Below are 15,938 nucleotides of genomic sequence, written 5' to 3' on the forward strand. Positions count from 1 at the left end.
ATGAAGTTTTGACACATGCTACAACACAGATAGATGAACCTTGAAAACATTATGCTAACTGAAATAAGACAGAAATAAAGGGTAAATATCGTATTATTCCACTTCTATAAGGAAACTAGAAGTCAAATTTATGAAGAGAGAAAGTACAATAAATAGTGCTTACAAGGGGGTAGGTGAAGGAGGGAATAAGGAATTACTGTTTAATGGTTACAGAGTTTCTGTTTGGGGTAATGAAAAAGTTTTCAAGTGAAAACAGTGATGATGGCTGCAAAACAGGGCGAGTATAATTAATGCCATTTATCTGGCACACTTAAAAATGGTAACATAGGGGGTGTCTGGGCGGTTCAGTCTATTAAGCAGCCAACTTTGGCTAGGGTCATGATCTCATGGTTCCTGAGTTTGAGCCCCTCCCCCCCTCATTGGGCTCTGCACTGACAGTTTGGAGCCTGCTTGGGATTCTCTCTCTCTGCCCCTCCCCCACTTGTGCTCTCTCAAAATAAACTTTTAAAAACAATGGTAGGGGCGCCTGGGTGGCGCAGTCGGTTGGGCGTCCGACTTCAGCCAGGTCACGATCTCGCGGTCCGGGAGTTCGAGCCCCGCGTCAGGCTCTGGGCTGATGGCTCAGAGCCTGGAGCCTGTTTCCGATTCTGTGTCTCCCTCTCTCTCTGCCCCTCCCCCGTTCATGCTCTGTCTCTCTCTGTCCCAAAAATAAAATAAACGTTGAAAAAAAAAAATAATAAATAAATAAATAAATAAAAACAATGGTAAAATGGGAAGGGGGGGGGGGGGACGACGACTGGGTGGTTTGGTCAGCTCAACTCAAAATTCCAGGGTTGTGGGATCAAGCCCTGCCTCCTGCTCCTCCCCGAGGATGGAGCCCGCTTGAGATATTCTTTTTCTTTCTCCCTCTCTCCCCCCTCCCCCCACTCCGCCCCTCTCCCTGCCTCGCACTCTAAAAATAAATCTTTTAAAAAACACAAAAGGTAAAATAGCAAATTTTATGTTATATATACTTTATCGCAATAAAAAAAAAAAGAGAGGCGCCTGGGCAGCTCAGTCAGTTAAGCGTCTGACTCTTGATTTCGGCTCAGTCACGATCTAGAGGTTCTCAGGGTTGAGCCCTACATTGGACTCCAGGGTGTTGGTGTGGAACCTGCTTGGCATTCTCTCTCTCCCTCCTCTGTCTGCCCCTCCCCCATGCTCACTTGCGTGCTTGCGCCCTCTCCCTCTCAAAATAAATAAATAAACCTTAAAAAAATAAAAGGAAAAGAAAAAAGGAAACATACAAAATAGTGACTGTAATCATTACTTACATTGTCTCCTCAAATCACCTTACCTAAGGTTTTCACTTATATGGTAATTCTAAAAAGAACACTGGTTACAATATTTTTACAATTCCTTCACAGAGGTTATTTTTTACTCTTAACAGTTTACTCTAGAGATCCAACTGTGTATCATTCCTTTAAAAAAATGATTTTAACCATTATTTTAAGGTTTTGGGAAGACTTTGTCAGAGACACTAAAAACTCCTTCAGGTGATAAGGGTCGTTAACTCCTTAAATAACATGTTAAAAAAAAAAAAACATGCTTCTCTATATTATGCTTCTTTTATTTATTTATTTATTTAATTTTTACCTGAAGTAATTTTACATCTGGACTCATCTTTGTAATCTCTTCATCTGGACTTGGATTACTCCTTCCTGGTGGTATAAATTTTACTTTTTTGAAGGAATTCCCCTGCAACTGACTCGGTGCTGCAGATCGTCTCATATTCAGTAGTACCAACCTAAAAAACACCCAAAACAGAAATCACCTACGAATCTGACAGATTTAACCCCAAACATAAAAACAGTTCATCCCTACAACCCTATCTTTAAAAATATAAGAGAATAAACCTGTAAAAAGCCTTAGAAAACAAGTTTAACAGCTAGTAACATTTTATTTTCATCACAAAGAGCTACTGAAAAGAATATAAGATTTAAATTGAACGGTGTGAACTTGAGCATGTGGATTTTGATAATACTATGGATTAGATAACGATGATGTAGTCTTTGAAGAATGCAACCATTAAACCTCTAGGATACAACAACGTTAATAAAACAGCCAAGAACCAGCAACAGACCCGCTGTTTCTGCTTTTGGCTTTCCAACTACCATAGGCAGCAGCTACACTTCGTGACTTAAGTCGTTCCTCTCCTTTGTGGCCCCGCTAAACGTGCCTACAGACATCGTCTATTAATTAATCGGTTTATACCGTGCAACATAATGTAGACTAGCCCTGGGGGAAAGAAACCCAAGACCCACAGAAGCAAAGCAGGTGGACCGCTGGGGGACCACTGCCCAGAGTCGACTCTCCCTGGGACACTACCCCCCCCCCCCCCCCCCCCCGCATCACAAACGCACCCCTACCGCCGGCCTTGGCACCAGCCACCCCGGAGCCAAGAGCGAGGGCGTCCCTTACACTTCAGACCGCTCTCCACCCCCCCCTCCCCGCCCGCAGGAGACGGCCGCGGCCGCTCCACCGCCTTCCTTCCCTCCTCCCCGGAGGCCTGCTCCAGCGCCTCTCCTGTTTTGTCCCACACAAGCGCACACACCACCGCAGTCTCACAAGCCTTCCCCTCCAAGGACGCACCGGCGACGACCCAACAGAAGCCGCACATCCAGGGAAGAAAAACTCGGGTAAACAGAAAACACCTCGCCACCCCAGGAGCTTAAGGCTCCCGCCTCAGCGCAGCCTATCGCGAACGAGCTAGCCGCGCGTGCGTACCACCTTCCTGCAGCTGCGCCTTGTTCAGCCCGACTCTGATTGGACGACCTTAACTGCGCATGTCTCTATGCGTTTCCCTTTATTTGTAGTTTGGTTCAATTCAAAAATATTTGGTTGGAAAAATATTTATTTGTTTTTTTGTTACTTATGTCCTATAATCAGACATGCTGTAGGTGCTGAGGCTACAGACCTCATTTTCAACAGACGACCCATCTTAAATCTGAGACCACCTACATGGATATGTTCATACAGTTAGATGGTCTGCTTAGAAAAATAATATGCAAATATGCTGATTTTACCATAAAGCTCCTAAATTATGCAGCATGTTAGGAATAAAGTGACTTCAGCAACGTGGTTAAAATAATATAGGCCCTTAAAGTACCTAACCCAAATAGGTAAACTAACCTTTTAAAAGTGGTCTGACACCTTTTAATATAGTGACAAGCCATGTATAGGTCATAGGCCTTTTAATGTAGAAGTATCTCCAAACCATGTCACTGTCTGTAGTATCTACAAAAATACTCCAGTTTGAACAAAAAACTTAGAAATGTGTGAATAGAATAATTTTTATCATTTAGCCTGATTTTGGAAAACACTTAACTCTAAAATATAGGTAAAGAATTAGAGAATATTAAATTTTACCTAACTGTGGTAGACTAGTATTCTTTTTTGAAATTTTGTATTTTATTTTAAACTTTTATTTTGAGAGGGGTGCCTGGGTAGCTCAGTTCATTAACCTGACATCAGCTCAGGTCATGATCTCCTGGTTTATGAGTTCAAGCCCCACTTTGGGCTCTGTGCTAACAGCTCAGAGCCTGGAGCCTGCTTCAGATTCTGTGTCTTCCTCTCTCTCTGCCCCTCCCCCTGCTCACACACTCTCTCTCTTTCTCTCTCTCTCTCTCGCTCTCGCTCTCTCTCTCTCTCTCAAAAATAAACATTGAAAAAAAAATTTTTAATAAAAGTTTATTTTGAGAGACAGAGTGTGTGGGGAGGGGCAGAGAGAGAGAGAGTGAGAGTGAAAGAGAGAGAGAGAGAATCCCAAGCAGGCCTCTCTCTCTCTCAGCACAAGCCCAATGTGGGGCTCAAACTCACAAACAATGAAATCATGACCTGAGCCAAAGTCAGACACTTAAACGACAGAGCCACTCATGCACCCTGTATTTTATTTTATTTTTAAGTGAACTATAAGCCCAATGTAGGACTTGAATTCAGACTCTGAGATCAAGAGTCACATGCTCTACCAACTGAGCTAACCAAGTGCCCCTGTATCATTTTTTATATACTAAATTGTTACAATTCTTTGGACTTTATTTTAGCAAAATGTGTGTTTTAAATAAAGATGTTATGAATTGCATAACAGCAAAAGTTAGGATTAATTTTCTACAATAAAGATAAGGACAAACAGCAAAATTATAACTGATGAGCATAAACCAAAAGAAAGATAGTCCTAGTTAGAATACAGCAGATAAAATAACTTTTCTTTGAAACAGTAAATTTCAAAATTTCAAAAGGCTTATTTATATTTTATAGGAATTGTCTATGGAAGAGAAATCAATCTCACTTTTTATTCTTTCTAATAAAAATTATCATCATGAAATATTTAGTTTACTTCACTTAATTGTTTTATGGTATTAGATAATGGTGGGCTAGAAAAAAAAGTGTAGAAAGATACCTGTCGTTTTTGTCAGAACGATTACAACTACTTCTCAATACTAACATAACTTATTACATAAATGATTTTAATTTTCTGCACTTTAATGACAAAGTCTACTACTTGCACCTAATTATAAAGAAGATAAGTGAGTGCTAGATAGTGAAAAGGCATAAGAAGAGTAAAGCAGAGATGGGGGGTATTGAAACTCTAGATAGGGTAGCCAGGGAAGGCCTCTTTGAACAAAGGTCCTGAAGCAATAATGTATTCAGGGCTGGTAGGAACAGTCAGAAGGTGGTTGCTGGAGCAAAGTGAGCTCAGAGAGTAGTAGATGAGGCCAAAGAAACACCAAAGAGGGGTGAAAACAGGGGTAGAAACCTGTGGACTATTGTAAGAATTCCAGCTTTTATTCTGAAATGGGAGGCCATTGACGGGTTTTGAGCTGAATTAGGAAGCTATTACCATAACTCAGAAAAGAGACAATGGTGGTTTGGCAGCAGAGGTGGAACAATTAGAGTCTAGAAGTCAAGATCGGAAGCAAAGTATGAGAGAAACACAGTAGGGAAGAATGACTCTAAGCGTTTTGGTGTGAGAAATTGGAAGTATGGAGTTGCTGTTTATTGAAAATTTAAAAAAGAAGACAGCAAAGGAGTAATGATCACAGCAGGGGAATATTCAGAGCTCAGTCTGAGTATGTCAAATTTAAAGTGATTGCTAGAAAACTGGTGGAGATGTCGAGATGCAAATCTGGGTGTCACAGGACAGGTCTGGGTTGGAAATTTAGAGGAACCAATATGTAGAGATGCTATTTAAAGTTACGACACTGAAGGGTGCCTGGGTGGCTCAGTAGGTTTAAGCATCTGACTCTGGGTTTCAGTTCAGGTCATGATCTCACGGGTTCGTGAGTTTGAGCCCCGCGTCAGGCTCTGTGCTGACAGTTTGGAGCCTACATAGGATTCTCTCTCTCTGCCCTCTTTTGCTCATGTGCTCTCTCACTCTCTCTCTCTCAAAAATAAATTTAGGGGTGCCTGGGTGGCTCAGTCAGTTAAGCATCCAACTTCAGCTCAGGTCATGGTCTCATGGTTGGTGAGTTCAAGCCCCATGTTGGGCTCTGTGCTGGCAGCCCAGAGCCTGGAGCCTACTTCACATTCTGTGTCTCCCTCTCTCTCTGCTCTTCCCTCCCTTGCTCTCTCTCTCTCTCAAAAATAAATAAACATTAAAAATAAATAAACTTAAAAAAATTCTTCATCTAGGCAATTTTGTGAATGCAGATATCTTTGTAAACAAATGTTTTGATAAACTTTAGTTCATTTCCTTCCCTTCTTTAATCATTGAGTAAGTACTAAAATTTTATCACCACTACTTTCTGTAAGGACATTGTACTGTGTTCCCAGGTTCAGTTAACATTAGACCTATCAGAAGTAAAAGTTTCTGGGGCAGCTGGGGGGTTCAGTCAGTCAAATATCTGACCCTTGATTTCAGCTCAGGTCATGATCTCATGGTTTGTGAGTCCACACTGCCAGTGCAGAGCCCACATGGGATTCTCTCTCTCCCTCTCTCTCTCTGCTCCTCCCCCACTCTCTCTCTCTCAAAATAAATAAACTTTAAAAAGTAAAATAATAAAATGAAAGCCAAGCAACTCAGCATAATTTTTTCCAAATTAATACCTCAAAACTGTGTTCCATTTAAAACCCAAGAATAGGGGCACTTGGGTGGCGCAGTCGGTTGAGCGTCCGACTTCAGCCAGGTCACGATCTCGCGGTCCGTGAGTTCGAGCCCCGCGTCATGCTCTGGGCTGATGGTTCAGAGCCTGGAGCCTGTTTCCGATTCTGTGTCTCCCTCTCTCTCTGCCCCTCCTCCGTTCATGCTCTGTCTCTCTCTGTCCCAAAAATAAATAAACGTTGGAAAAAAAAAAAACAAAAACAAACAAACAAACAAAACCCAAGAATATATAATGATATACTAACCAGAATAGGGTCATTAAAAAAGTATACCTCCAAGATATTTATGCAGCATGAAACAATGCAGCATAATTAAGAACATCTTAGATATGAAAGACATCAACAGAAGAACTTAGAATACAACAATCAAAAAATGCAGTTTCCAGGGTGCATGGGTGGCTGAGTCAGTTAAGTGACCGACTCTTAGTTTTGGCTCAGCTCATAAACTTTTGGTTTGTGGGTTTGAGCCCCACATCAGGCCCCATGCTGACAGTGCAGGGCCAGCCAGGAATTCTTTCTCTGCCCCTTCCCCACTCGCACACTCTGTCTCTCTCTCAAAATAAATAAGTAAAAAGAAAGAAAGAAAGAAAGAAAGAAAGAAAGAAAGAAAGAAAGAAAGAAAGAAAGAAAGAAAGAAAGAAAAAGGAAGGAAGGAAGGAAGGAAGGAAGGAAGGAAGGAAGGAAGGAAGGAAGAAATGCAATTTCCAAAGCAGTCTGTAGTCAAGTATGGAAGCACAGAAAACAAAACTAGATTCTGCAGATGCGGTCTAGCACCACAAACATAAAGGCAAACTTTATACATAACATGTTAGGGAAGGAGTGGCTTTGGTACACATAGCTTTTAGCAATCTCTCCTCTGTTCCCCACCAGACTGAAAAAATATTCATTGCCCATAGTTTCTCACTTCTCTATAATTCAACAAACAGCATTGTGGATTCTGCTTACCTTTCTCCAAATTCACACTCCAAAAAAACTACCATCACAGAAATTATAAAATCTTTCAAACTGCCCAATCTAGTAGTCTTTTCACCTTCACCTTTTGAGGACTTGTGTAGCATCTGGTACTACTTACCACCCCTAAAACCCAGGTCTCTTCAGGAGCCTCTTTTCTGAAATGCTTTTTCCTCCTTCTGCTCCCAAACAGCTGTCCCTCCCTTCTCCCACTAGAAAGGTATTTCAGAGCAGTAACTGCTTTGTACTATTTTATGCCATCGTGGCCTAATATAATTCTAGAGGCATTACAGTATCTGGGAAACATCTTTTGTATTTGATCCCTCCATTTCCATTACCATTGTCTTAGCTGAGGACATTACTTTTCATTTGGGTCACTGGATCCAAACCTGGCTGATTATCAGAATCTCCCAAAAAGCTTTTTAAAAACAGATTAGTAGGTCCCTGGAACCTCTATTTTTAAGTTTTTTATTTATTTTGAGAGAGAGCGAGCATGCATGCACACCTGTGCACAAGATGGGAGGAGCAGAGAGGAGGAGAGAGAGAATCTCAAGCAGGCTCTGCACTGTCAGCAAGAAGCCCAATGTGGGGCTTGAACTCACAAACTGTGAGAGCATGACCTGAGCCAAAACGAAGAGCCGGATGGTTAACCCGATGAGCCAACCCAGGAGCCTCCTGGAACCTGCGTATTTAATGACCTCCCCAGATGATTCCTAAATTTTAAAACCACTGAGAACATATCACTGGTTCTCAAAGTGTTAGGGTGCATCAAATTTTAGCAGAATTGTGTGCAGGGCTTGTTAAAGCACACATTGCTGGGCCCCAGTTCCAATTTCTTAGATCTGGGATTGTGCCTGGGAATGTGCATTCCTAACAAATTCCCAGGTGATGCCAAGTTGCTGGTCTCAGGACCACTCTAGAAATCACTGATTTAGATCTTTGCTGTAATTGCTTAATTGCTGTTTCTGCTTGGGCTCTTCCCTCTCTAATCCATTCTTACTGCACTAGAGCTGTCTTTCTAGTTTCTTAAATGTTTTTATTTATTTTTGAGAGAGAGGCAGACAGACAGAGCACAAGCGGGGAAGGGGCGGAAAGAGGGAGACACAGAATTCAAAGCAAGCTCCAGGCTCCAAACTGTCAGCACACAGCCCGACGTAGGGCTCGAACTCACAAACCGCAAGACCATTACCTGAGCCGAAGTTGGATGCTTAACTGACTGAGCCACCCAGGTGCCCCGATATCTTTCTAAAGCATAAATCTGGTTATGATTAACTTATGGAAAACATCTTTCAGTCACTCACCAATAGTAGATGCTTATAAAGGTGTGCCAAGTTTAAAAATGTCATTCATATTAACAAAAATTCTTATTTTGTTGCTGAGCACAGCAAGTAAGAGACCTTTTGCAATTTAGCCCTAGTCTCCAAGTAACATTCCCTCCACTTCTTCTACCCTTGATCCCAGCATCCAATACTGGCCAAAGTAGACTACTCACTGTTCCCTGCATTTTCGTATCATCTACCACCTCCTTATATTTAAAAAATATTACCACATGCTCCTGAGCATCCTGGAACTTATTAGAAACTGGACTATCTTCACTTAGAATGTATACTACAGAATTATTATAAAAGTATCCCCAAACTAAAAACCTCCCTAAAGTCCCATCAAAATGCTTCAGTAGATCTACAAATAGAGCTGTAACTCTATTCCCATAATTTCCACATTATTTCTCAAGCAGGCACTAATTCCTAGGACTTCAGAAATAATTTAGTTAAATAACAATTTAGTAAATAAAATTGCTCTACACATCAAAAAAGAAAAAAGTCAAATACATACTTTCTTTAATCTTCAAGACATAGTGAGGTAGGTAAAAGGAGATAGATTTAGGATAAGAGATTAAAGTTTATTAAAGTTGCACAGCTAATAGATGATAAAGCTGTTCTCAAATCCAAGCTTTTTGGCTCCAAAGAGCTCCATAGCATCATGTCCTACCACAAATTTACTTGGTAAATTTTACCGTCTCAAATGAGGTAAGTTTTTGCAGTAATCCAGTTCCAATTTCTAAAACAGATGTTATCAAACTCTTCAGGATGGAATCCTCTGGCCACATTTTGCCCTGCACTTGTGTTTTTTTGGGCTCATATAGTTATTAACTGCTGCATTTGGGAATTGTTTACATACACACAAAGAAAAACAATTGTTCACACAATGGTCCAAATTTTTGACTTCTCTGTTTTAAGTTTATTTATGTATTTTGAGAGAGCAAAAAGCGGGAGGAAGGGGGAGACGGAGAGAGAATCCCAAGCAGGATCCGTACTGCCAGTGCAGAGCCCGACAAGGGGCTTGGTCCCACAAACCATGAGATCATGACCTGAGGCTAAAACAAGTTCACCACTTATCTGCTTGAGCCACCCAGGCGCCCCTTGGCTTCTTTGAAAGAATCGGAAGTGAAGCCCCTGAGTAATAAAAAAAATTTTTTTTAATAAAATCAGAAAATGGGCCACCCGGGTGGCTCAGTCAGTTAAGTGTCTGACCTCAGTTCGGGTCCTGACCTCACCATTCTGTGCTGACAGCTTGGAGCCTGGAGGCTGCTTCAGATTCTGTGTCTCCCTCTCTCTCTGCCCCTCCCCCACTCACACTGTGTCTCACTCTCTCAAAAATAAACATTAAAAAAAATTTAATAAAAAATAAAAAAAGTCAGAAGATGCATCAGCATTGGACCTATCAGTCTTCCAAGTTACTGATCAGCTGAAGCTGAAGCCTAGTCTCCTTTAACACTGCAGGCACTCTCCAGAGCCACCTGCTTCAACTTTCCCTATTTTCACTCTGGAACTGAAGCCAAAATACCAACTAACAACTCTTCTCCAGTTTTCACTGTCTGTTCTTCAACTGATTCTCTTCCCACATTTGTTACTTTCCAGGCCATTGCTAGTAGTTGAGTTTGCAACCTTTTCTCTAGCTTACGAATTTATAGGACCCTTATAAAATCTTGCTCATTAATTATTAATCTATCTGGCCTATGAATTTAAAAATAAAAATCACGTTTTTCATCTGAACTAGTCTTTATACAAAAATAATTCCAGAGATGTTATATATGATCTAACATACAACTCTAATGTCTTTTTATTTAGCTATTTTAAAAAGTTACTTTAAAAACTTATTTGAGTTTTCACAAATTTTTTTGTTTATTTTTGAGAGACAGAGTGTGAGTGGGGGAGGGACAGAGAGAGGGAGACACAGAATCCAAAGCAGCCTCCAGGCTGAACTGTCAGCACAGAGCCCAATGCAGAGCTTGAACTCACGAACCCTGAGATCACGACCTGAGCTGAAGTCGTATGCTTCACCTACTGAGCCAGCCAGGCGCCCCTCTTTTTCCTTATACTTATGAAAAAATACAAATCATTCAATTAAAGATTTAACTCAGTAACTCCTTGTATTATATGTTAAATAGAATATAAGTTTTATTCTTAAAGGTATTCTCCATTTTCATTAATTTCTAAATACCATTCAAAACTTTTCCTGAAATGTCTTATGTAAAACAAAGTAGTTTTGCAAATAACGCATATACCCATTTTACCAAAGTACATATAATATAAAATTGATTTATTTTTGAAGGTATGTGACCTTCCATAGAGATCTAAATATATATGACAGCAAACATCCCCCAGTTATCTATCTAGCTCACTTTAGAAATGACTAAAACAGAGTGTTAAGCCTTTGGAATTAACACTTCCCTATGATAAATTAATTTTTATCTTTATTATCATTCAACCTAAAACGTAGCTTCATACTTCTCCAAGACGGAAAAAAAGAGGTATAGAATTACAAGCTAGCCAACCTGGTTCTAAATCCTGTTTCTTTCACTTTTGAGCCAAGCTCCTCTTCAGCTTTCTCTATCTATAAAATTATGGTATATCTCCTTTGCTGGATTGCTATAAAAACTGAGTGATGCATGCATGAAAGGGATAGTCAACATGTTTATCTAAGACTCTTAATTACTCAAGACGTTTTAAATTTGTCTGGTATTAATTTGCATTTATGTTAATTTATTATCTTGGCTGGTCTGAAATATTGGCCTGAATCATCTAAGGCAAACAGCAGAAACAACTCTGATTATTTCTCAGAGATTATATTCAACTTAAAGCTAAAAAACTAGTCAAGTAATTACGTATTTGTATATAGCCATATGTTATTATTTAAGAAATGCAGTTACTTAAAAAACAACTATTTTTCTGTGTACTTATGTCAGACATTAGGGACAAACTTTGAATTCTAGCTAATGTGAAAAATGCATCTTTAGAGAGAATGAACTCATTAGATTTCAGGAATGAAAGAGATTTAAGTTACCTTGGATTTTTTGAGGCTACTATAGTTATGAAAAGATTTCCATTGCCTTTTCCTTAAATCAGAGTCTTTAGAGCTCAGAATTCTTTAAAGTATTTTCCAAACAAACATACTTTATATTCCCACAAATAGTTTGGCAAAACAGTGATTTAGGGATGGCATGAGACTCATACACTCCTGTTGTTTAAGAACTCTATATTTTATGCCAGTTATATAGGCTGAGTCAAGATACCCTTGGGAAAAATATGGCTATTTTCTCAAAGTTATCAACTTTATTTCTGTATGTAAAGTCCAGACTTTATTAGATGTTTCTGACTCTCAAAAGACCATTATTAGGCTATGTCTCATTTAGGCTTTAAAAAATTGCATAATAAAATAGCATAAGTAGGTATAAAGTTGAAACACAAAGTACATACATATTTCTTTCTAATATGAAGGAGAGTGTCAGGTTTCTTTTGGTACAGCCAAAAGATTCCCAGCACCAGGGCATCCTAGTAAATTAACACAGATGTCACAGGGTATTTTAAATTTGGGGGAGTAACACATCTGTTGGACACAACACAAACTACTACTTCAAGGTACTTTAATTAGCACTAAATTTTCCCATGACAGTGTATCTTTGCAAAACCAGGTTTTCAGCAGTTCTGATAAAAAGTACTATGCAAAAAGCATTGTGGAACAGGAAATGATACTGATGGTGTCCAAGCTGGTTCCAAAGTAAGAAGGTGGCAGTGTTCACAGTTACTCATGGTTATGATATAAATTCTTATGAAGCTGTTTGGACCCAACTGTTAATAAACAGAAGTATTAGGTACTTCTTTTGGCTTAGCTGTGCTATGAAAAAGTTACTGCAACACTAAAGGGCACCATGAGCTGAGAAAGTATTGAGGACATCTGTGGCATAGGCAAAAATACACTAAAACCAAAGTCACTTCATTGTTCATTTTCTACCTAAAAAATTTTGTAAATAGTTATATATGAAAGGGAAAAAATATATACAAACGTACATACAAAGTTTGGATTTTTATTGAAATCTTGTGTTAGGTATCAAACAAAATCTGCTTTCTTCAGATAAAAATATTCTCTCAGATGTCTCCAGATAACTGCTAAGTCTAAGTTGGTCCTTTAATGTCTTATTTTACTTTTATTGTCCTCATGAAATGTTCGTATACACTCAGGATGTTCCCAAAAGAATTTTTATCGTGTAAAGGATCGTACATGACGACCTCTACCACTGCCTCCACTGACAAACTTTCCTCTTGAGCCTCCACTGCCGCTATTTGCACTTGCCCAGGAAGGTCCAAGTCCCCCACGACCTCTGGAAGCACGGTCACGAGGACTTGGGCGGTAGCCTATAAAAAAAAGAATATAGTTTTTAGTCATAACACCCTTTACATTCCCACTATAGAAATAGTAACCTATAAAACTGAGCTCAAACTAAGAGAGGAATTACTCTTTGCCCCTTTAAAATCCATGTGCAGGTTCTTTCTGTAAATGTGATGAAGACTGCTGAACTGTCTACCTTAAATAGGTAAATTGTATGATATGTGAGAATTATATCGCAAATAAAGCTGTTATAAAAAAGTAAGTGAATATGAAACCAAAAGCTACTTCTGACCAGAAGAATTCTGGACTTGATATAGTAATGTTTGAGGAAAAACAGGTTATGTGCCTACTCACACAACACCAATATTATAAACAAAAATAGAATACACTGTATGAAGATATCTCTATTACTAAAATACTTTAGTCAAAAAAGCATCTTAAGGATTAGCTTTCATGTTTCCGATTCTGTCTCTCCCTCTCTCTCTGACCCTCCCCCGTTCATGCTCTGTCTCTCTCTGTCCCAAAAATAAATAAACGTTGAAAAAAAAAAATTAAAAAAAAAAAAAAAGGATTGGCTTTCATTATCAGCACATCACTGTGAAACTGCTCAGATTATACGTGTATTCAGAATCCAGAATTTTTATTATTCCCACAGAATATGAACATTGGGCATTCATTTGCAGATATAAAATTAAATTGACTTTAGAATTATAAGTCTATGTTCTAAAATATCCTCTCTCAGAATGAGAGTATATGACATCGGACAACTTAAAAAGGAGGATTCACCCCCCCCCCCCCACCCAATTCCCTGCCTCAGCGATATCAACTCGGAAGGATGTATACCTGTAGAACTAAGTGGTCGCAACGGTGGAAGAGGTCCTCTGTTAAAATTGCTCTGGCCTCCACGACTTTCATTGTAAGTTCCTCGAGGAGTATTCTGAGCACTCCAACTGGAGCCTCTTGTTCCCTCCCGACGACTGTAGTTTCCTAAAAAGAGAAAACACAATCAAAACCTACTATTTTCACAACTTCAACTGAATTAAAAAACACTCAACAGGCTTTTCTTATTCTTCAAAGTAATGAAAGAGAAACGGTGAAATTCTGGCTTATATACTACAGTGTGCAGGCATCGTATGTGGTTAGAAGCTGAGGCTCTACAGCCAGACCGCCAGCATTCAATTACTGGTTCTGTCACTTACATTTATATATCCTGGTCAGCTGATAGTTTTCTCTTCTGTAAAGTGGGTGTACTAACAGAATCTACCTCAAAGGGTTGATATGAGAGTGTTTTACATAATAGTCCCAACACAGCTATGTATTTGCTATTAATATAAACTGCTATTCACTTTCACTAACAACCTCTTTAACTCAGCAGCATGAAAACATGTCAACAATCCACTAGCGAAGTATAATTTCTACAAGTATACCTAATTTCTAAAATCTTGAAACTTTTTTTTAAACAAGGAATAATGTTTAATAAATCACAGAAGCAAAAAATATCATGCAGTAAGTTAAAGTAGCCACCTGTGACAATCAATAAAACAAGTTTTGTGGTTTTTCTGTTACATTCCACAATAGTAGGGGCGCCTGGCTGGCTCAGTAGGTGGAGTATGCAACTCTTGATCTCGGGGTTGTGAGTCTGAGTCCCACACTGGGTGTAGGGATTACATAAAAATAAAATCTTTAAAAAATTTTTTTCCACAACAGTAACTTAAAAAAGAAACAAGATTTGTAACTTAAAGCTCTGCTGTGCAGTGGTCTCCCTAGAGCCCATAAGGAGGGTAGCATTCTGAAACAGGTATGACAGGTGTACAACATTTCAAATGGAATTCATTCACAGGCAAAATCTTGAAATAATTTAAAACAGATTAAATAGGGGTGTCTGGCTGGCTCAGTCGATAGAACATATATCTCTTGACCTTGGGGTTGTGGATTCGAACCCTATGTTGGGTGTAGAGATTTAAAAATAAAATCTTAAGGGGCGCCAGGGTGGCTCAGTCGGTTGAGCATCCAACTCTTGATTTCAGCTCAGGTCATGATCTGAAGTTTGTGGGATCAAGCCCCGTGTCAGGCCCTCCACTAAGTGTGGAATCTGTTTAAGATTTTTCTCTCTCCCCCTCCGCCCCTATCCCCTGCTCACGCATTCTCTCTCTGTCTCTCTAAAATAAAATTTAAAAATAAATAAATAATTAAATCTTAAAAAAAAAAAAACCCACAACAAATTAAATATAACATCAAGAAGCAAGTAGATAAGAGAATCAATGCTTAACTACTTAGAAGAATCCTAAGGAAATTGTTGCCAAGTAGAACTGTGAGATTGTATATGTACTATTCAGAAAGGATAAACACAATTTTCAATACAAAAAGGAAAATAATTAGCCAACTGACTTCTTTTAAACTTATCACTAAACATGCAATTAATTAAATATTAACTTAAAAAAGATTTTTTCTGGGGTGCCTGGGTGGCTCAGTTGGTTAAACGTCCAACTTCAGCTCAGGTCATGATGTCGTGGCTCGTGAATTCAAGCCCTGCATTGGGCTCTGTGCTGACAGCTCAGAGCCTGGAGCCTGCTTCAGATTCTGTGTCTCCCTTTCTCTCTGCCCCTCCCCTACTTGTACTCTGCTCTCTCTCTCTCTCAAATTAAACAAACATTTTTTTTTTTTTAATTTTTTTTTTTTCAACATTTATTTATTTTTGGGACAGAGAGAGACAGAGCATGAACGGGGGAGGGGCAGAGAGAGAGGGAGACACAGAATCGGAAGCAGGCTCCAGGCTCTGAGCCATCAGCCCAGAGCCTGACGCGGGGCTCGAACTCACGGACCGCGAGATCGTGACCTGGCTGAAGTCGGACGCTTAACCGACTGCGCCACCCAGGCGCCCCCAAATTAAACAAACATTTAAAAAAATTTTTTAAATTGTTAAAATTTTTTAAAAAATTAAAAAAAAAAAAAGATTTCTTTTTTCTATCCAATAAAGTACTCAGCAAATAGTTACCAGTGGTCTGAGAAGTCGCTTAATTGTAGTAACTGAAAAGTACTTCATCTGAATCACTTATATCTAAATCACTTCTTTTAAAAAAAAATTTTTTTTTTTAACGTTAATTCATTTTTGAGAGACACAGAGAGACAGAGCATGAGCGGGGAAGGGGCAGAGAGAGGGGGGGAGACACAGAATCTGAAGC

The 15,938-nt window shown here is 39.3% G+C and overlaps 2 protein-coding genes across 5 annotated transcripts in view; both read right to left on the reverse strand.

Annotated features, from left to right (window-relative positions):
• Positions 1-2,741, reverse strand: part of RAD54B (RAD54 homolog B) — a 97,013-nt gene extending 94,272 nt beyond the window's left edge. Inside the window, exons 1-2 of the mRNA XM_043601387.1 lie at positions 2,632-2,741; positions 1,636-1,786 (exon numbers count right to left, since the gene is read on the reverse strand). Of these exons, the coding sequence (XP_043457322.1) occupies positions 1,636-1,770 (135 nt within the window). The 5' untranslated portion in view covers positions 1,771-1,786; positions 2,632-2,741. The remainder of the gene's footprint in view (positions 1-1,635; positions 1,787-2,631) is intronic.
• Positions 2,742-12,434: 9,693 nt separating this feature from the next.
• Positions 12,435-15,938, reverse strand: part of VIRMA (vir like m6A methyltransferase associated) — a 59,252-nt gene continuing 55,748 nt past the window's right edge. For all 4 annotated transcript variants that reach the window (XM_043601390.1, XM_043601389.1, XM_043601392.1 and 1 more), the window contains 2 exons: positions 13,600-13,743; positions 12,435-12,782 (listed from right to left, as the gene is read on the reverse strand). In XM_043601390.1, coding sequence (XP_043457325.1) covers positions 12,628-12,782; positions 13,600-13,743 — 299 coding nt within the window. In that variant the 3' untranslated portion in view covers positions 12,435-12,627. The remainder of the gene's footprint in view (positions 12,783-13,599; positions 13,744-15,938) is intronic.

This window comes from Prionailurus bengalensis, chromosome F2, assembly GCF_016509475.1.
Source record: "Prionailurus bengalensis isolate Pbe53 chromosome F2, Fcat_Pben_1.1_paternal_pri, whole genome shotgun sequence".
In the NCBI taxonomy this organism is placed as follows: Eukaryota; Metazoa; Chordata; class Mammalia; order Carnivora; family Felidae; genus Prionailurus; species Prionailurus bengalensis.